Here is a 22,044-nt window from a genome sequence, read left to right on the forward strand (position 1 = left end):
TTTGTAGTGTACGAGCACGCTAAAGATCTGCATGGACACGATCCTAGAGCCGTCATCAGTGCGCGAATGCTTAGAATTAACCCTTTGCTCCAAAAGCAAATTGAGACACGGCAACAATACCGTGCTCAGATAATCCTGCATTGAGAACCAATTTAGTGTGGTTAGCAGGGTCTTATAATAAATTAATAAGCCCTATTTACTCAAACAGGTATAAGCTGCCGTACCAGGCGCAGCCTTGGGACAAGAGTGGCGCTATTCTTTAGTGTAAAAGCACCCGATATCCCATTAAGCGTGAAGCTATATCAACGACCGTAAACTAGAGGAGGCGTTATCAGAGGCGCTCTTACCATTATGGAGCCAGGGACCGCCAACTTGAGGGCTTGCTTCTTCAGTTCAGCCAGTTTTGCTTGACAGTAAGGGCACCATTTTCCTAGCCCAGGTCCCTCTGAGAGCTCAGACACAGCGGCTGCCCCAGCTCCCTCAGGGGAAGGACGGCTGCCTTGAAGAGCTTCATCTGCTGACTGCAACCTTTTCCTGGGTGGTGGGACTTCTCTGCCGGGGAACCTGTCTGCAACCTGAGGAGGGAGACCAGACAGAGCTTTTAGAAAATCCATCCATCAGCGTATGGTCACTTTTAGTGATGAGCGAGTGTACTCCTTGCTCGGATTTCTTGAGCACGCTCGGGTGGTCTCTGAGTATTTGTTAGTGCTCGGAGATTTAGTTTTCCTCACCTCAGCTGATTTACAGCTACTAGCCAGCCTGAGTACATGTAGGGGTTGCCTGGTTGCTAGGGAATCCCCACATGTAATCAAGCGGTCTAGTAGCCGCAAATCATGCTGCTGAGGTGATGAAAACGTAATCTCCGAGCACTAACAAATACTCGGAGACCATCCGAGCAACGAGTACACTCGCTCATCACTAGTCACTAGGTCATCTGCTCTCCACAGAACTGTCATTACACAGAATACCAGGGTTTGTCCAGAGAGCTTACACTCAAACGTCAGCCATCTAGAGAGCTACATCGGTCATAGTAACCCCTGTAGATATACACATGTGATGGCGGTACTTCTCCCTGTTCCTTATGAATACATATAGTAGCAGTAAAAAACATGGAAAAATATAGAATTGATTTAGTCGTAAGTAGCCGCGCATTCATAGAGGAGTACTAATAGCAGAGATTATACTGATCCCAGTAATATACAATTAGCACATCATTTCCCAGTGCTACATACAAACCCCCCACACACATACATAGTAGTGGGACTTCTGGGACTTCTAGTGCTACGTGATCTGTGTGTATAGTGGTGGTAATAGCAGGATATATGCCTGATATCCTTTCCCAATGCCACAAATTGTAGGCGTATTGGTGCTTTCTATGAGACTTTTATTATACATGTAATAGTATTGGTGGCATCACTGGCACGGATTCTAGTGCCCTGTGTGTTAGGAAATGAGAATTGCTTGTGCTATTACCTGTATTCCCATATATATCACAATACCATTCATATACCTATATTCATGGAGTAGCAGCACAAGTCATTCTCTTCTTTCCTAATGGATAGATATTATATACACAGCATATTATTAGTATTAGAAGTAAGAGTTGCAGATATTGCCTCTCCCACATCTATATATATGTATATATATTCATAAATGTATGTACGTTTCACAGTAGCTGAATTTCTCCCTTTGCTACCAGTTGCTGTCATAGTTGTAGGTTATTCTGAAACTTTTTCCAATACTACATACACATTGGTAATAGCAATATGAGCAGTAATGTCACATCTAATATTATGTAATTATTGGGCATATAGTTGTAGTAGTATCTACCCCAGAATTACATTCACTTTCACACATCAGTATTATAGTAGCACAGGTCATTATGCCCAATATATAGTTGGTGAGTCTATATATATGAATGTTATTATTGTATAATATATACTAGGTGCAGTACTATATACACACACACATATATATACACATATATATATATATATACGTACATACACACACATATATATGCACACACACACACATATATATACACACATACATATATATAAAAATACATACACATATATATGCACAGACACATACATACACACATATATATATACACACATACATATATATAAACATACATACATACACATATATATAGCCATTATTACAATGTAGATACAACCATACAGCAGCATTGCTATATGTTCAGTCCATTCTCACACACAAGCAGCACTAATAATTCAGCCTCAGTTTTGTATTCTTCATCCCTAAAGCAATGCAATTTCAAAGTTTTCCTTGACAGCTAAAGTTCTGCAACTTACCAGCCCCATATGGTTGGCATGGCCAGCCCTGCCCAGCACAGGGACCATGGTTGAGGTGGGCTTTCCTTATGGGCACCACACAGAGCAGCTCAGTCATGGATAAGAGGACAAAGCTCCCATCTCCTGCTAAGTAATTTTGCCATCCATGCTGTCTTCCCAGGAATCCCACAGCCTGACAGTGTGAAGGTACAAGGGGCAGGGAGAGGAGCAGCCACCTCTCAGCAGCTCTGGACTGGCCAGACTAATGAGTCAGGAGCCTGCTGCAGGGGGAGAGAGTGCAGGGAGGGGCACTACCAGGATTGCTGCACTTTCCCACAGACATGAGGGTCCTGCAGGAGCAGGATTCCCCACCCAATGCCCCACTGCATGCAGACCTTTGCTTATGTACACTGTGGATGAAGACACCAGGACCAGACTGTGTTGACTTTACAGTTTGTTACAGTATAGCAGGGTCTGGTAACTTTATACTATACCCTTGCTCACAATGTTTCCATTCTCTCAGGGTAACATAGAATTGTATAAAGAATGTAACAATTATAATAGTCCATGTAACAAGTAATGGGCATAGCAGGTGGCTGACCCAGTTAAAGGTAATCAGTCAGTAGGATCAGCCCTCCTAAGCCATCTATATGGGCACGAAGGTCACAGGAAGCTCAATAACGACACCTTGATATCTGTGTTACGCTCTTTTCTTAATATGTAAATGAGCTGTTACGATCTGTGGGCGGGACATAGATCTGTATGAGAATCAGAGCTTATTAATTATAAGGGGTCATTACCAGTGTAACACGTGTAGACTGGGAGAGCAAACTGTCAGTCATTACATGTCTCACACTAGTAATATCTCTTTTCATACATAGTAAGCACTGGAGGCAGATTTTTAGAGAGATCTACAGGTACTTGTCACAAAATTAGAATATCATCAAAAAGTTAATTTATTTCAGTTCTACAATACAGAAAGTGAAACTCATATACTATAGGGAGTCGTTCTAAACGGAGTGATTTATTTCAAGTGTTTATTTCTGTTAACGTTGAGGATTATGGCTTACAGCCCATGAAAACCCAAAAGTCATTATCTCAGTAAATTAGAATACTTTGTAACACCAGCTTGAAAAATTATTTTAAAATCCAAAATGTTGGCCTACTGAAATGTATGTTCAGTAAATGCACTCAATACTTGGTTGGGGCTCCTTTTGCATCAATGACTGCAACAATGCAGCATGGAATGAAGGCGATCAGCCTATAGCACTGCTGAGGTGTTATGGAAGCCCAGGTGTCTTTGATAGCAGCCTTCAGCTCGTCTGCATTGTTGGGTCTGGTGTCTCTCATCTTTCTCTTGACAATACCCCATAGATTCTCTATGGGGTTAAGGGCAGGCGAGTTTGCTGGCCAATCGATCGCAGTGATACTGCTGTTTGTAAACCCGGTATTGGTACTTTTGGCAGTGTGGACAGGTGCCAAGTCCTGCTGGAGAATGAAATTTTCATCTCCAAAAATCTTGTCAGCAGAGGGAAGCATGAAGTGCTCTAAAATATCCTGGTAGACAGCTGCGCTGACTTTGGTCTTCATAAAACACAGTGGACCTACACCAGCAGATGACCTGGCTCCCTAAACCATCACTGATTGTGGAAACTTAGATGGCTTAGAAGGGTTGATCTTACTGACAGATTCCCTTTAACAATTTTGCATGGGGGCTCTAGAGATTTTAAAGGTTATTCCCATGTTCTTGCTTGAGAAAAACAATCAACTTTGTAACATACTTGCTATTAAAAAATCTCTCCGAATGGAAGGATTTGGAATTGTATTTTTTCTGCTTGTTGTCTAGGTTATCGACCACAACTGCGGTCTAGTAGCAGTGGCCAAACATGAGCAGTGCTTACAAGCTCTTTCCAGTAGATCACTGAAGTACACTGTTAGCTCCCGATCCCAGACAGTTTTAGTGCCAATGTATTTCTGGTGCTGCGGAGCCAAAGCTGCCTCATATAGCGGCATCTGAGAGGGCACAGTTGGGGGCAGCAGCACAACAATGACACTATTCTAAACTGTCAATCAAGCAGGAAGCCTGGAGGCTGATACGTGTCCTGCTCCTGCAGAACATCACGACAAGCTCTTTAAATAATTCTCCATTTTGTGATCATTTATAATTGGCCTTCCATCTGAAAACAGTACGTATGCTATTCCAGCTATGCTGGTACTGCCGTAGCGGTACCTTGATAATACTGGAAGACCCCCATCCTTTTATCTTATATATCTCAAAGCACATAATGTGATCATGTTGTGGTTTATTGCTGCAATTACAAAAAAATGACGCTAAAATCCTAAATGTTTTATCACAGTTCTGCAAAAATATCGCAATTTTTCTCAAATTTTACAATAATGTTAGAACTATACTAAGATTTGGCTTCATTGTGTGAATATACCCCAACACAAAATATAGCTATCTGCAGATACTTGACCCCACTAGGTTAGACACACCGTACACCTAGCAGCATTTCCATGACATTTCATCCCCATCCCTAGATCACCCAAAAAGTTGCATTCCCATGCGGTTGGCGGGCATGTCAAAACGCCGCATTCGCATACAACGCATGTCTCTGCGTACCCAATGTTAAAGATAGGTACGCAGGACGATGCAGGACACATGCGGAAGTAGGCGGAGCATAGGCAGAGCTTAAGGGAGGATGTACTGCAGCCATCCGCAGACCAGCCACATGCAAGTGTGAACTTAGCCTAAGATTTATTATTATTATTATTATTTATTTATATAGCACCATTAATTCCATGGTGCTGTACATGAGAAGGGGTTACATACAAGTTACAGATATCACATACAGTAAACAAACTAACAATTACAGACTGATACAGAGGGGCGAGGACCCTGCCCTTGCGGGCTTACATTCTACAGGATTATGGGGAAGGAGACAGTAAGTTAGGGGTTGCAGGAGCTCCGATGTTGGTGAGGCGGTAGCTTCGATAGTGATGAGGCGGCAGCGGTGTCAGTGCAGGCTGTAGGCTTTCCTGAAGAGGTGGGTTTTCAGGTTCCGTCTGAAGGATCCGACTGTGGTTGATAGTCGGACGTGTTGGGGCAGAGAGTTCCAGAGGATGGGGGATATTCGGGAGAAGTCTTGGAGGCGATTGGATGAGGAGCGAATAAGTGTGGAGGAGAGAAGGAGGTCTTGGGAGGACCGGAGATTACATGAGGGAAGATATCGGGAGATTAGTTCAGAGATATATGGAGGAGACAGGTTGTGGATGGCTATGTAGGTCAGTATTAATAATTTGAACTGGATACGCTGAGGGAATGGGAGCCAGTGAAGAGATTTGCAGAGGGGGGAAGCGGAGGAGTAGCGAGGAGAGAGATGGATTAGTCGGGCAGCAGAGTTAAGGATGGACTGGAGAGGTGCAAGGGTGTTAGCAGGGAGGCCACAGAAAAGGATGTTGCAGTAGTCAAGGCGGGAGATGATGAGGGCGTGCACAAGCATTTTAGTAGATTGGGGGTTGAGGAAAGGACGGATCCTGGAGATATTTTTGAGCTGGAGGCGACAGGAGGTGGAAAGAGCTTGGATGTGTGGTTTGAAGGACCGGGCAGAGTCGAAGGTTACTCCGATATGACAGATATGAAGCTGATAAATGACATAAGATGTAGGTAGTAAAGACTGACATAACCAGATCAGGGTGCACAACCTTATTTTGGTTAGGGTGCCAAGTTTGGGGACAGTACTGCATAAAATATGAAGGGTATTCCGATCCGAGGTATATATATCGACACTGCTATATATGCCATAATTTATTATGCATGATGCATAATGCATTTCTGGAACTTGCTCTATTGTAGAAAAAGAGGGTCCTTTGCTCCTCTATGTAGTAGACCAGAAAAAAAAAACAGGATAACAATATAATTTGTGCAGCTATCCCCATAGAGTTACTGAACAAAGAGGAGTCAGGGACGGCTGAGGGTCGCATGTGGCCCCTGGGGTGCAGGTTGTGCACCCTTGTACTAGATGGATGGGTGGGTGGGTGGGTGGATAGATGGAATATGGAAAGAGATGATAGACAAACATGTGGTAGAAAGAGAAAGACACTGATATAAGTGGACAGATGCAATGGATAGACAGATGAGAGATAAATACAAAAGGTATAGATGTGAGAATGAAGAAATAGAGAGATAAATAGATCAATATGATAGTTAGGAGATACACAGACGTGTCACAGATAGCCGTAAGATCGGTAGACAAGACATGGGATGGATATTGTTTTGTTACTACTTTTTTTGAGGGGGGGATTATTTATGGGGTCTTAGGAAATCTACTGAAGGCATGCACTCTGCAATCTAAAACCAGTGAGGCTTTATTCTTTTCTATGATAGACAGATATGGGATTGATAGAGAGAGATTAGATAGATAGATAGATAGATAGATAGATAGATAGATAGATAGATAGATAGAGATAGATAGATAGATATTGGATGGGACAACTATCTATCTGTAACACACTCTTGCTTTCTCACATCTAAGTTCACCAATCTGCACCTCTGAACCACTGAAGAGACAATTTGACCTGTAGAGTAGAGTAAATACCCTCCATTTAATAGCTAGTAGTGACAAACACTTTTCAGAATGGCTGTCTTCTGTAGCGGGAACATGTTACCCCTCGGCATTAGGTAATGTGAGCAGTGCCCCATGCTCCTCTCCATACATTATTCCTTCACTTTTGACTCTTGGATTTCATTATTAACCACACAAGAACAGGATGTTTCAGCAGCTCGTGTCTTCCTGATGGGGCGGATGGATTTCTATACGTGGCATCTGAAATGGAGCAACTGTAGTAGGCGACAGCTGAGGCCGGCATCAGGCTATGGACGTCCCGGAGCCTGAGCAGCAAGGGATGTATCATATCACAAAGGGAACAACATGGCGTTGTCTTTATTTGCCGCCTACCTGTCCCCAGTACCTCAACCTCACCACTTCATGTATTTTTCTTGAGAAATGGACCAGTCAGTGCAAGCAAGGTTAGCTGTCAAGCATCGGGAGCGCCCCTCTGCATGTGTGCTTGTTTGAAAAGCTCAAAGATTTAGTGGACAGCAGCTAATCCTAATAAGTAAATGGTCAAGTATGGCTCCTGACCTCTCGGTAATGTGTCCGCCAACAGCAGGGCGCTGATGAAATCTGCGCTGTGTGTGCTAGGTGCAAGGGGTAAGGTGCAAGCCAGGAACCAGTCGTGATGCCATGGCCATGGGCTAAGGTAGAACAATGAATACTTGCCCCAGAAACTTAGTGAAGACTCAAAGCAGTCCATGTGGTTGCATTTCTGGCCCCTGGAAAGTTAGGGCCCATCAGAAGTAGAGCATGGGTGGGGATAGTGGCGGGTGTCCAGGGCGCAAATTTCCAAAGGAAGAAAAGTAAGTGGCAGTGCCATACCTAGCACAGAATATTCACAAACATATAGTGGCGATTTTACACCTGTTTTCCAGCGTAAAAAAAAATCCCATGTTTTGGAACAGAATTTTTGCACAAAAATTTTAAATTTAAATTTTTGCATTTTTACACTGCTTTCAACGCTTTTAGGGTATGTGCAGATGTTCCGGATTATTCGCAGATTTTTCACGTTTTTTGTGCATTTTTTCGTCAGCTTTCCGCGGCAAAAACGCTTAAAAAACACATACGTTAAGCATCCCATCATTTTTAATGATTTCTGCAATTTTTGTGCACATGTTGCGTTTTTTCCGCAAAACAAAAACGCGTGCAGAAAAATACGTAGCATGTTCATTAATTTTGCGGATTTTAAGCGGATTTCCCACTATATTATTGCATTGGGAAGCTCCGGAAAAAAACGAAAAAAATCCGCACAAAAAATGCGCAAAATACCTGATAAAAACATGATAAAAACGTGGCAAAAACGTGTGTTGAATTCCTGCGGAAAACCTCAGGGTTTTCTCAGGAAATTTCTGCATACTTTCTGGACGTGTGCACATAGCCTTAAATAATAGGTGTCAAACAGGTTTTAGCTGAGATTTAGGAAATACAACTTTTTAAAAAGTCGCAAAAAAGTCACTATTCTCACTTCAGAAGGGGTGGAGTGAAAGTTGTGAAATCATCTGTGGACCGAAGCGTTAAATGGTAAATTTAGCAAATATCATATAATACTTTATATATCTGGACTAAGTAAAGGCAATTAAGCCTTAAGGGGGTTTTCCACGTTTCGGTTTTTGGTTTCTTTGACTGGGAGCGCAGCGGTGGTCAGTCAGAGCTGGAGAGACCGAGTACCAACTGATTTAATTATTTTGACACCGTGCTGGCCAATGACCTCTTTAGGCAAAACTGACTTCCATAGTTCACTGAAATAGTTTTAAAAGGGAGCACTAATTTGATTCCCATGATGAAGAAGCATTGCATAGCCAATCACTAGTCGTTGCTGTGACTTCATTGCCAGTGATCGGCTGACATAGAATAGGACAAGGAATACCAAAAGGAGATTCAAATTCCACCTACCTATGGGCGAAACTCCACACTCCCGCTGTGGCTGATGGACATATGATTCTGTTTCAAAATTATGGGTCAAAGTTCTGTCTATAAGACCTATGCCCTCCATGCACATTCAGTAGTCTTTATCTCAACCCTTTGGGGTTAGGCTTGTCAACAATAGCTAAAAACTGTCCATCTTTGATATCCTGATATCACAAAACTTCATAGCCTAGTAAAGGGACAGCAACAGGTCTCCTCTGAAGGCAATACACGATTGAGGTTGCGAGGGAGAAGGTGAAGCCCTACATAGAATTTGTAGAACCGATGATGATGCTACAAGGGACGGTCTTTATCCTGAGATGAGATCAAACCACAGAAGGGGCATAACTATAGTGGGTGCAGGGATTGTAGTCACACCCAGGCCATGAAAACTTAGGAGGGCACCAAAATGTTTGTTTTGACGAATATGAAAAGACCAATTCTATTAAAGAGCTGAGAATAGTTGGAGGTCCTATTTGAAATCTTGCACTGGTAGCCCACCAAACTCAAGTTACGCGACTGAGTGCCGACATTAGAAATGCAACTACTTCCTAAAAGTACAGGCCCACCTGCCTCTTTAAGACACCAATATTATAAATGGCACATGGGAATTGGGCCTCTGTTACACATTTTACATCGCAGCCCATATTTTCCAAGTTACACTTTTGTATTGTAATGAAGCCCAGATAGACCATTTGTATGTTGGCTTACCTTGAAAGCGCCAATACAATTTATCACTATTTTCCCCCAAAATCAGTTTATGGCATATGCCAATCCCATGAAAAACAACCAGATTGGCTGACAGATATATAAAACTCATGGGTATGTCAATATTTCCTGCATACATATATACTGTGTGTGTATACTTCTGTATGTATATACACTGGAGAAAAATAAATATTTGATACACTGTCAATTTTGCAAGTTTTGCCGCCTACATGGAGAGATCTGTAATTTTTATCGTAAGTATACTTCACATGTGTTAGAGACAGAAACTCAATGAAATCCAGAAAAATCACATTGTATGATTTTTACATATTTAATTGGCATTTTATCACATGAAATAAGTATTTGATATAATGAAAAAACAGAACTTAAGGATAGGTACAGAAACCTTTGTTTGCAATTGCAGAGGTCAGATGTTTCCTGTAGTTCTTGACCAAGTTTGCACACACTATAGCAGGGATTTTGGCCCACTCCTCCATACAGATCTTCTCCAGATCTTTCAGGTTTCGGGCTGTCACTGGCAACATTGAGTTTCAGCTCCCTCAAAAGATTTTCTATTGGGTTAAGGTCTGGAGACTGGCTAGGCCGCTGCAGGACCTTGAAATGCTTCTTATGGAACCACTCCTTAGTTGCCCTGGCTGTATGTTTCAGGTCATTGTCATGGTGGAAGACCAGCCATGACCCATCGTCAATGCTCTCACTAAGGGAAAGAGGTTGTTGGCCAAAATCTCTCAATACATGACCGCATCCATCCTCCCTTCAATACGGTGCAGTTGTCCTGTCCCTTTTGCAGAAAAAAAACCCCAAATTATGATGTTCCCCCACCATGCGTCATGCCTCCAAACACAGCGAGTGGAGATCAAATCAGAAAGTTCTGTTTTGGTTTCCTCTGACCACATGACCTTCTCCCATGCCTCCTCTGGATCATCGATTTACAAATGGGCCTGGACATGTGCTGGTATGAGCAGGGGGACCTTGCGTGCCCTGCAGGATTTTAATCCATGATAGCGTAGTGCATTACCAATGTTAATGTTCAATGCGGTGTGGCATGGAGGCGATCAGCCTGTAGCACTGCTGAGGTGTTATGGAAGCCCAGGTTGCTTTGATAGCAGCCGTCAGCTCGTCTGCATTGTTGGATCTGGTGTCTCATTTTCCTCTTGACAATACCCCATAGATTCTCTATGGGGTTAAGGTGAGGTGAGTTTGCTGGCCAATCAAGCACAGTGATACTGTTGCTTTTAAACCAGGTATTCGTACTTTTGGCAGTGTAGACAGGTGCCAAGTCCTGCTGGAGAATGAAATTTCCATTTCCAAAAAGCTTGCCGGCAGAGGGAAGCATGAAGTGCTCTAAAATTTCCTGGTAGACAGCTGCGCTGACTTTGGTCTTGATAAAAAACAGTGGATCTACACCAGCAGATGACATGGCTCCCCAAACCATCACTGATTGTGGAATCTTCACACAAGCTTGGATTGTGGCCTCTCCACTCTTCCTACAGACTCTGGGAACGTGATTTCCAAATGAAATGCAAAATTTACTTTCATTCGAAAGCAACACCATGGTCCACTGAGCAACAGTCCAGTTCTTTTTCTCCTTGGCCCATGTAAGACGCTTCTGGTGTTGTCTATTGGTCATGAGTGGCTTGATACAAGGAATGCGACACTTATAGCCCATGTCCTGGATACGTCTGTGTGTGGTGGCTCTTGAAGTGATGACTTCAGCAGCAGCAGTCCACGCCTTGTGAATCTCCCCCAAATTTCTGAATGGCATTTATTTAACAATCCTTTCAAGGTTGCGATTATGCCCGTTGCTTGTGCACCTTTTTGTACCACACTTTTTCCTTCCACTCAGCTTTCCATTAATATGCTTGGATACAGCACTCTGTGAACAGCCATCTTCTTTAGCAATGACCTTTTGTGGCTTACCCTGCTTGTGGAGTGTGTCAATGACTGTGGAGCCTACTGAAACAGAATAAGGGACCTTTTTAAATGCTTAGGAAGCCTTTGCAGGTGTTTTTGTTAATTATTCTAATTTACTGAGATAATGACTTTTGGATTTCATTGGCTATAAGCCATAATCATCAACAGAAATAAACCCTTGAAATTGATCACTCTGTCATGACTCTATATATGAATTTCACTTTTTGTATTGAAAAACTGAAATAAATTAACTTTTTGATGATATTCTAATTTAGTGAGAAGCAATTGTATTTCATTGAAATAAAATGCTATTTAATTATTTAAAAATCATACAATGTGATTTTCTTTTTTTTATTTTTAGATTCTGTCTCTCACAGTTGAATTGTATCTACGATAAAAATTACAGATCTCTCCATTCTTTGTAGGTGGGAAAACTTGAAAAATCAGCAGTGCATCAAATACTTATTTTCCCCACTGTATATAATATTGTGTGTGAATACTTTCACTGGAGACGAAGGATTGTACATTGTCTGGTCTTTTCTGTGGTAACAAATGGATGCGAAACCTGGACGATAAAAGAAACAAGACAGAAGAAGAATCGACGCCTTTGAAATGTGGCGCTGGAGAAAGATGTTATCAATATCATGGATGACAAAGCAATTTTGGAACAAATCTTGCTAGACATGTCACTGGAAGCATGGATCACCAAGCTACGACTTGCCTACTTTGGACACATCATACAATGACAGCGATCACTGGAGAAGGTCGGAAGAATAGAAGGAACAAGGCAAAGAGGAAGACCAGCAACTGGATGGATTGATGCTATTCAGATAATGGCGGAGAAGACCCTGGTTGGACCTATCTAGGCTTACACAAGATTGATGTTCCTACAAATCGTTCATCCATCAAGTCGCCAAAAAACACAAGACATATATATACAGTTAGGTCCATATATATTTGGACAGAGACAACATTTTTCTAACTTTGGTTATAGACATTACCACAATTAATTTTAAACAAAACAACTCAGATGCAGTTGAAGTTCAGACTTTCAGCTTTCATTTGAGGGTATCCACATTAAAATTGGATGAAGGGTTTAGGAGTTTCAGCTCCTTAACATGTGCCACCCTGTTTTTAAAGGGACCAAAAGTAATTGGACAGATTAAATAATTTTAAATAAAATGTTCATTTTTAGTACTTGGTTGAAAACCCTTTGTTAGCAATGACTGCCTGAAGTCTTGAACTCATGGACATCACCAGACGCTGTGTTTCCTCCTTTTTGATGCTCTGCCAGGCCTTCACTGCGGTGGTTTTCAGTTGCTGATTGTTTGTGAGCCTTTCTGTCTGAAGATTAGTCTTTAACAAGTGAAATGCATGCTCAATTGGGTTGAGATCAGGTGACTGACTTGGCCATTCGGGAATATTCCACTTCTTTGCTTTAATAAACTCCTGGGTTGCTTTGGCTTTATGTTTTGGGTCATAGTCCATCTGTAGTATGAAACAACGACCAATCAGTTTGGCTGCATTTGGCTGGATCTGAGCACACAGTATGGCTCTGAATACCTCAGAATTCATTTGGCTGCTTCTGTCCTGTGTCACATCATCAATAAATACTAGTGACCCAGTGCCACTGGCAGCCATGCATGCCCAAGCCATCACACTGCCTCCGCCGTGTTTTACAGATGATGTGGTATGCTTTGGATCATGAGCTGTACCATGCCTTCGCCATACTTTTCTCTTTCCATCATTCTGGTAGAGGTTGATCTTGGTTTCATCTGTCCAAAGAATGTTCTTCCAGAACTGTGCTGGCTTTTTTAGATGTTTTTTAGCAAAGTCCAGTCTAGCCTTTTTATTCTTGATGCTTATGAGTGGCTGGCACTGTGCAGTGAACCCTCTGTATTTACTTTCATGCAGTCTTCTCTTCATGGTAGATTTGGATATTTCTCTTCACCATGGAGATTATTCTCCGATCATTCACCACTGTTGTCTTCCGTGGGCGCCCAGGTTTCACCTGCATGGAGAGCTCCTTTGACCGCACGTTTACTTCACAGCAAAACCTTCCAAATGCAAGCACCACACCTCAAATCAACTCCAGGCCTTTTATCTGCTTAATTGAGAATGACATAACGAAGGGATTGCCCACACCTGCCCATGAAATAGCCTTGGAGTTAATTGTCCAATTACTTTTGGTCCCTTTAAAAACAGGGTGGCACATGTTACGGAGCTGAAACTCCTAAACCCTTCATCCAATTTTAATGTGGATACCCTCAAATGAAAGCTGAAAGTCTGAACTTCAACTGCATCTGAATTGTTTTGTTTAAAATTAATTGTGGTAATGTCTACAACCAAAATTAGAAACATGTTGTCTCTGTCCAAATATATATGGACCTAACTGTATATTTATCAGATCAGTGATTCTCGGAATTTGCATTGCTTTCTTCTGATGTTTGGAATGACACCTCTACTATGAGTTATCCCCCCAGATTTTTTATCCACCTGGATAGCCTACCCTCCATACCCCTGCTTAAGTATTATGTCGGCCATAACTTTCCTAAGAACCTGAATAGATGGACAAAAGAGGGAGGATAAAAAATTGTCCAATTAGGATAAATTATTCCACAATTGAGGTATAGTGAGGTACAGTATGACCCTACAAATTGCTATGGGTGTGGGCTCGCTAGTCTGTATTATATATGGTCAGCTATATATTATATGATGACTACCTGTATAGCATTAACTCTAATATACAGGATTTAAGGATAATGCTTCCCAGTGTGAGAATTAGCTCCGCACCAAGGATATTAATTATGATGGTTTTATTAGACTCATCCACCTTAACCAATTCCAGACATGAAAATCCAATGCGAGCAGATAAAACTAGGAATTTATGACGCAGCATGAGCGGGATTCCAGCAGTGTCGGTGGTTTTACAGCATATGGCCACGACCTCACTACCTGCCGTTGCCTGTAGCATCGCCTGCCTGCCTTCCTGTACGTCTAATTTCCACATTTGTTTAGCTAGCAGCAAGATCCGCCTGTTTTGTTAAATTGCAAGCCCTTATTCAAGATAGATAGATAGATAGATAGATAGATAGATAGATAGATAGATAGATATGGGATAGATAGATAGATATGGGATAGATAGATAGATAGATAGATAGATAGATAGATAGATAGATAGATAGATAGATAGATAGATTGATAGATAGATAGATATGGGATAGATAGATAGAGATAGATAGATAGATAGATAGATAGATAGATAGATAGATAGATAGATAGATAGATAGATAGATAGATAGATATGGGATAGATAGATAGATATGGGATAGATAGATAGATAGATATGGGATAGATAGATAGATATGGGATAGATAGATAGATAGATAGATAGATATGGGATAGATAAGATAGATAGATAGATAGATAGATATGGGATAGATATGGGATAGATGATAGATATGGGATAGATAGATAGATAGATAGATAGATAGATAGATAGATAGATAGATAGATAGATAGATAGATAGATATGGGATAGATAGATAGATATGGGATAGATAGATAGATATGGGATAGATAGATAGATATGGGATAGATAGATAGATATGGGATAGATAGATAGATATGGGATAGATAGATAGATATGAGATAGATAGATAGATAGATAGATATGGGATAGATAGATAGATATGGGATAGATAGATAGATAGATATGGGATAGATAGATAGATATGAGATAGATAGATAGATAGATAGATAGATAGATAGATAGATAGATAGATAGATAGATAGATAGATAGATGATAGATAGATGTGGGATAGACACACAGACAGATAGATAGATAGATAGATAGATAGATAGATAGATAGATAGATAGATAGATAGATACCATAGATGTAGGAGAAATAGCAGCACAATATGTGAGCGTGGACATAGGCTGCGAGAAAGAGAACTATGATATGCCACGGACTTTCATAGCCCCCACCCCCGATGTTTCCCATCCATCGTTCCTTCAGTCCCCTCCAATCATCACCAGAGTCCCTATTGTACACATGCTTTGGCAAAACTAATGTATATTTAGTCCTGCCAATAAAGCTTCTTTGAATTGAATAGATAGATAGATAGATAGATAGATAGATAGATAGATAGATAGATAGATAGATAGATACAAAAAAGAGGACAAAAAGCAGCACAAAAAAGAGGATAAAGGGGTGCAAAGCCTTCCAGGCATACAGATAGATTTTCCCCGATTATCTATCTATCTATCTATCCCATATCTATCTATCCCATATCTATCTATCTATCTATCTATCTATCTATCTATCTGTCTATCTATCCCATATCTATCTATCTATTATCTATCTATCCCGTATCAATCTACCTACCTATCTATCTATCCCATATCTATATATTCCATATCAATCTATCTATCTATCTATCTATCTATCTATCTATCCCATATCTATCTATCTATCTCATATCTATCAAATACCTATCTGTAAATCTCGTATCTATCTATCTATAATGATTAAAGAAAATTTGGCAGCACTACAAAAAAAATGGATAGATATGGGCTAGAGCAGGGATGTTGGAATCTATATAGCGGGACACCTTGAGCCTCTAGATTTTGGATTCCAATAGACAATGCAGGGAGGATAGATGGATAGAGGGGCAGATATACCATTGGAGCAACCTGTGCAGGCACAGCAGAAGCCCAAGAGATAAGGGGACCAATCCCATCTTCAAACCAGGTGGAACTGTGCATTATGAGGAGCTATTGGACTGCAAAGACCCCATATATTTTTCTGGCCCAGGGGCCTCTTCTGTCTGTGTGGGCCCTGGATCGATAGCTCTCTAATCCCTGAGACCATGGTAACAATGCTCCACTATACTCGTAATAGTCTAATATGCAGAAAGTCACCGTGTCCGTCATTATGACGGAGTGGCTAGATTTGGGGAGCTATGTGACTTTTCGCCACTTGCAGACTATTTTCCTGTAGATGTCTCCTGCTGCGTGCGCCCTCCCTGATGTCAGCTGCTGCCTACCCTCTCTGCAGCCACAGCGGTATCTGAAGCAGCAGCGCCACCTACTGGTCACAGGCAGGACTTCTCCCAGCCATCCCCTGACACCGCCTGCGTCCTTCTGCTCACTGATTCTCTCTTAAACTAACACAAGATGACAGTCTCCAGTTTAACCCCAGGGAAAGCCATCTTTTCATGCCACACTTTCCACCGCATCTGCACTATCTCCCTACATTGTAAAAAGCGTTATACATACTTAAGAATGGTTCCGCCATAAATATATTTAAAACTCTGCCTTTCAGGAAACTTTCCCGGCCAAGTGCATAACTTACAGGAGCACAAAGCCCACAACCCTGCAGCTAGAATCACTCACACATGGACCTGGAGACTTTACAGTGATTGCAATGAAGTGGCTGATTACAGAGAACAATAGAGTGTAGGTCTTATTATATATAGTACATCACATGACACAAGTGCATACATTACAGGAGCAGACACAACAGCACAAAACAAGAACAAAGCTTCAATCTGACAACATCAGACACAAATCACAAAGAAATAAGCCAGACATGGAATATAGCCAGGTGTACCCCAGCCCACCCCAATCTAAAAAGAATGGTTTATGGGGGTCTCTCTTTAGTGACCCCCCTACTTACCGCACATTTAATAGAAGGAATGTCAGATCTGAATATTAGTGTTTATTTTTTACTATAAGGCTGCCGTCACACTAGCAGTATTTGGTCAGTATTTTACCTCAGCATATGTAAGCCAAAACCAGGAGTGGGTGATAAATACAGAAGTGGTGCATATGTTTCTATTATACTTTTCCTCTAAGGCTGCCATCACACTATCAGTATTTGGTCAGTATTTTACCTCAGTATTTGTAAGCCAAAACCAGGAGTGGTTGATAAATACAGAAGTGGTGCATATGTTTCTATTATACTTTTCCTTTAAGGCTGCCGTCACACTCTCAGTATTTGGTCAGTATTTTACATCAGTATTTGTAAGCCAAAACCAGGAGTGGTTGATAAATACAGAAGTGGTGCATATGTTTCTATTATACTTTTCCTTTAAGGCTGCCGTCACACTCTCAGTATTTGGTCAGTATTTTACCTCAGTATATGTAAGCCAAAACCAGGAGTGGGTGATAAATACAGAAGTGGTGCATATGTTTCTATTATACTTTTCCTCCAAGGCTGCCGTCACACTAGCAGTATTTGGTCAGTATTTTACATCAGTATTTGTAAGCCAAAACCAGGAGTGGTTGATAAATACAGAAGTGGTGCATATGTTTCTATTATACTTTTCCTTTAAGGCTGCCGTCACACTCTCAGTATTTGGTCAGTATTTTACATCAGTATTTGTAAGCCAAAACCAGGAGTGGGTGATAAATACAGAAGTGGTGCATATGTTTCTATTATACTTTTCCTTTAAGGCTGCCGTCACACTCTCAGTATTTGGTCAGTATTTTACCTCAGTATATGTAAGCCAAAACCAGGAGTGGGTGATAAATACAGAAGTGGTGCATATGTTTCTATTATACTTTTCCTCTAAGGCTGCCGTCACACTCTCAGTATTTGGTCAGTATTTTACCTCAGTATTTGTAAGCCAAAACCAGGAGTGGGTGATAAATACAGAAGTGGTGCATATGTTTCTATTATACTTTTCCTCTAATTGTTCCACTCCTGGTTTTGGCTTACAAATACTGAGGTAAAATACTGACCAAATACTGATAGTGTGACGGCAGCCTTATTGGTACATTTTTATTTTCTTATTGTTATTGTTTGATATTCTACTATTGTGTATGGCAGCACACGACGGCACGTTATAACGCCACAATTAAGCATCCCAGCATGTGGCCTGTATGGCGCGCGTCGCTCTAAGGCCTGACGACCGTACAGATTGCGATCTGTCCTACAGATTGAATCCATCTCAGTGGGGCGGCGGCAGCTCCGCACATTACACGGTCTGTTGGAGTCATTACATTTACGTCCCCTTGATACTTTCACTCTAAATAATACACCTGTGCTGTTTTAAAGTCGCATTGTCTCTCCCTTTGTGCACAAGTTTTGATTAGCATGTATTATTCAGGCGCAGGCATCCTCCCGGGGGTATGTGTCATTTTTGTTGGGTGAGGGGAATGATTACGTATACTGTGCAAAAAAAAAAAAGGGGGGTGTATGTATATACAAAGCAATCGCCAATAAGCGGTCGCCAAGTTGGGAAATTCGCTACGATTGGGCGACTTATGTTTATATTACGGAAATGATGCCAGTCTATATGGACAATTAAATGTTTAAAGGCGCCAACATTTTAGGTTGATTATTCGCTCGTCGTCATACGGACCAATCATCATACGCCATAAAATACATACAGCCATGCAGACTGAGCGACTTTTGCACATTTAATGGGCGACCCCAGGGCAGATGTGCTGCTCCTGCTGCCGCTCTCTATGGGACCTGAGCATGTCTCTAGTTTAAAGATTTTTAAGAGGGATAATGAGACACCCCAGCCCTGCTCTTGCGATGCCCTAAAGGCTATGGCAGAACTGAAGGAGTTCGCCAGGGCTATTAAATTTTAATCTCTTCTACATCCACTACCTCTCTCTTCTGCTTCACTTATCTCACGCTGAGTGCATACAAGAGGCGCCTGAGCAGCGCACCAAGCGGACCAATGTAGATCAGCGTAAGAATAAGAAGACCGTGCAAATGACACAGGAAAATTCCAAATAAATGCAAAAAAGGTGAAAAAACAACGCCTAGACTACAAAAGCTCCCTCCTTAACATTTACCCATATTTATGCTTTTGAATATTGTTTTTTTTCTATAGGCAGGTTGGTAGAGAGAAGTGCATGTAAGTGTCAAATGCAATAGACGTGCACAATGCAACACACCTCCACTGCAGTAATAAGAATAGGCTAGGCGTTAGCGGATATTTTCCTCGAAGACACCCTGGAGAATAGAAAACTGAGAGAAGTTCAGAGAGTGAATGTGGCTGATTGATGTTAGGGGAACAGCCCTGGTCAGATCCCTCTAGAAAGCTGCTGTCAAAGTTGCAAATTTATAGAGTATTTACACTTGGCAAGCATATCTGCAGGGGTGGCAGCAATAAGTACCTCCTGATGAAGCCCCTCCCCAAAAGAAACCCCATTGATGAAGCCCCAAAAAGTAACCTCCCTGATGAAGCCCTCAATAAGTAACCCCCATGATAAAGCCCAGAAAAGCCCTCAATAATTACCCTTCCTAATGAAGCCACAAAAAGTACCCCCCCCATGAAGCCCTCAATAAGTTATCCCCTGAAGAAGCATTCAATTAGTAGCCCTCAATAAGTAGCCAACCTGATGAAGCCCTCAATAAGTAGCCCCCCGGTGAAGCCCCAAAAAGTACCCCTCCCGACAAAGACCTCAATAAGTACCCTTCCTGATGAATCCCTGAAAAGTACCCCTCTTAATGTAGCCCTCAATAATTACCCCTCCTGATGAAGCCCCAAAAAGTTTCCCCCGATAAAGCCCCAAAAAGTATCCTCCCTGATGAAGCCGTCAACCCCCATGATAAAGCCCTGAAAAGTACCCCTCTCAATGGAGCCCTCAATATTTACCCTTCCTGATGAAGCCCCAAAAAGTACCCCCTTATGAAGCCCTCAATAAGTTACCCCCTTAAGAAGCCTTCAATTAGTAGCCCTCAATAAGTAGCCCCTGATGAAGCCCCAAAAAGTACCCCTTCCAATAAAGCCCTCAATAAGTACCCCCCATGAAGCCCTCAATAAGTTATCCCCTGAACAAGCCCTCAATAAGTAGCCCCCCCATGAAGCTTGCTCTCTGCGCCCTGGATGCGTTAATATTTTATATGCTTGTCTTATCTGAGTGCTCCTGTCATCGATGAGCATCAGGTAGAGTTTTCATTGTTCGCTATGATATCAGCATCACAGAAATAAGCAAAAGAAAAGGACTTCTCCATGCTTGTTCTTGTGGTTCCACACCATGTGAAATTGCCCACCTTTCCCATTGAAGCATTTTTGAGCACACTGAGCATGCAGATGGCCACATGTAGGGAGCAGCCCAGTGTGGGCATCTACCTGTTGTCAGACACTCAGACTGGCACACAGTGTGGGTCAGAGGAGCAGAGTTCTGCGCTGTCCCTGGTGCTGAACCCTTTGCAACCATTTGCCATCTCCCCACCCACCCATCTCTGTGCCCCAAGTTCCAGAACCAGGGACTAAGTGCAGGGTTTGGGGGTCCTCACCTTGCCTCTCCTCCTCAAGAGATGACTGGTAAATCCAAAAATGATCTCCGAGTCCAAGCACAGTGCCCCCAGCTCCAGGAGGCTGGGGTTCTTCCTATCTGGAGCATTGGAACCAGAGGAATTCTCACAAGCCATAGTTGGTGTGGTTGGTGGAGAGCAGCGTGGCTAGCCCTTCATCCTGTGCTGGAGGATGCGGTTTATTCTGTCCAGGAGCAATGCGGAATATCATTAAAGAAAGACTGTGATCAGGGGACCACTCCCCTCAATGTCCCACCAGGGCTGCAGTCTGTGCCAGGAAGGATGCCCAGCCGGACAGGAGACCACCTAGATCCATCAGCAGCAGCGACAAGGACGTGCACATGCGATCTCTCCATGTGATCCCCCCATCATCAGGTCACCAGCCGCACAGAAGACGCATGCCATGCTCCGGGGAAGCCCCGCTCTGCCAGAGGGGCATGGAAGCAGCTTGGCAGGGGGATGCATTGATGGCTGCACCTGAGAAGTGTTTGTAGTCCAATGCAAGAAGTTGGCAGATGAGGTGAAGAAGAGCAGGGAGTGATGAGGAGGCAGGAGCCCTAGCTGAGCCGTGCTGCCATCGTGTGCTGCTGCCTGCTCACACCCTGCCCTCTGACGGGACTCCCAGCCTCAGGACAGCTACACACTGTCAGCTGGCAGCGGGGCTGTCCTGTGGGCGTGACGTCACTGTCACACCAGTGAAGCCCCCTGCAGCCACCTCTCGGCTGGTCTCCCACCTCTATACATATGGGCAGTGAGCAGAGCCCCGAATGCCCCTATGTGTCCCTGTCCCCCACCCAGTGCAGCCGCCACTCTGGGGTCCTGGCATTGTTAGCTCACACGTGCTGGAGCCTGAGCACCGGCATTGTGCTGGGGAAAGCTCTCACTGCTGCAACTCCCATCATCCACACACCTAGGGCAGGAGTCGCAGAGGCTGGGAAAGTTTCATACTGGGCTCTGGCACTACCTGCCTTACCCTGTGTTCTCTGCCACCTCCCTAATGCCAGCTGCAACCTCTGTGCTACACAGGGCAGGGGCAATACATTGCCAAATGGAAGGAGGCTCCCTGATCAGCTGTGTTTTATGGATGGATAGATAATAGATAGATATGGGATAGATAGACAGATAGATATTAGATAGATAGATAGACAGATAGATAGATAGATAGATAGATAGATAGATAGATAGATAGATAGATATGGGATAGATAGATAGGTAGATAGATATGGGATAGATAGATAGATAGATAGATAGGTAGATAGATATGGGATAGATAGATAGATAGATAGATAGAT

General features: G+C 42.5%; 1 protein-coding gene across 2 annotated transcripts in view; it reads right to left on the reverse strand.

The window, feature by feature from the left end:
- The window catches only part of KIF26A (kinesin family member 26A), a 222,636-nt gene extending 201,244 nt beyond the window's left edge, over positions 1-21,392 (reverse strand). The window contains exons 1-2 of one of the 2 annotated variants that reach the window (XM_069734325.1): positions 20,735-21,392; positions 348-575 (exon numbers count right to left, since the gene is read on the reverse strand). In XM_069734325.1, coding sequence (XP_069590426.1) covers positions 348-575; positions 20,735-20,869 — 363 coding nt within the window. In that variant the 5' untranslated portion in view covers positions 20,870-21,392. Of the gene's footprint in view, positions 1-347; positions 576-2,324; positions 2,568-20,734 lie in introns of those variants that run through there. The other variant, XM_069734333.1, reaches the window with a different exon arrangement.
- Positions 21,393-22,044: the final 652 nt, after the last annotated feature.

Source organism: Ranitomeya imitator, chromosome 1 (genome assembly GCF_032444005.1).
Source record: "Ranitomeya imitator isolate aRanImi1 chromosome 1, aRanImi1.pri, whole genome shotgun sequence".
In the NCBI taxonomy this organism is placed as follows: domain Eukaryota; kingdom Metazoa; phylum Chordata; class Amphibia; order Anura; family Dendrobatidae; genus Ranitomeya; species Ranitomeya imitator.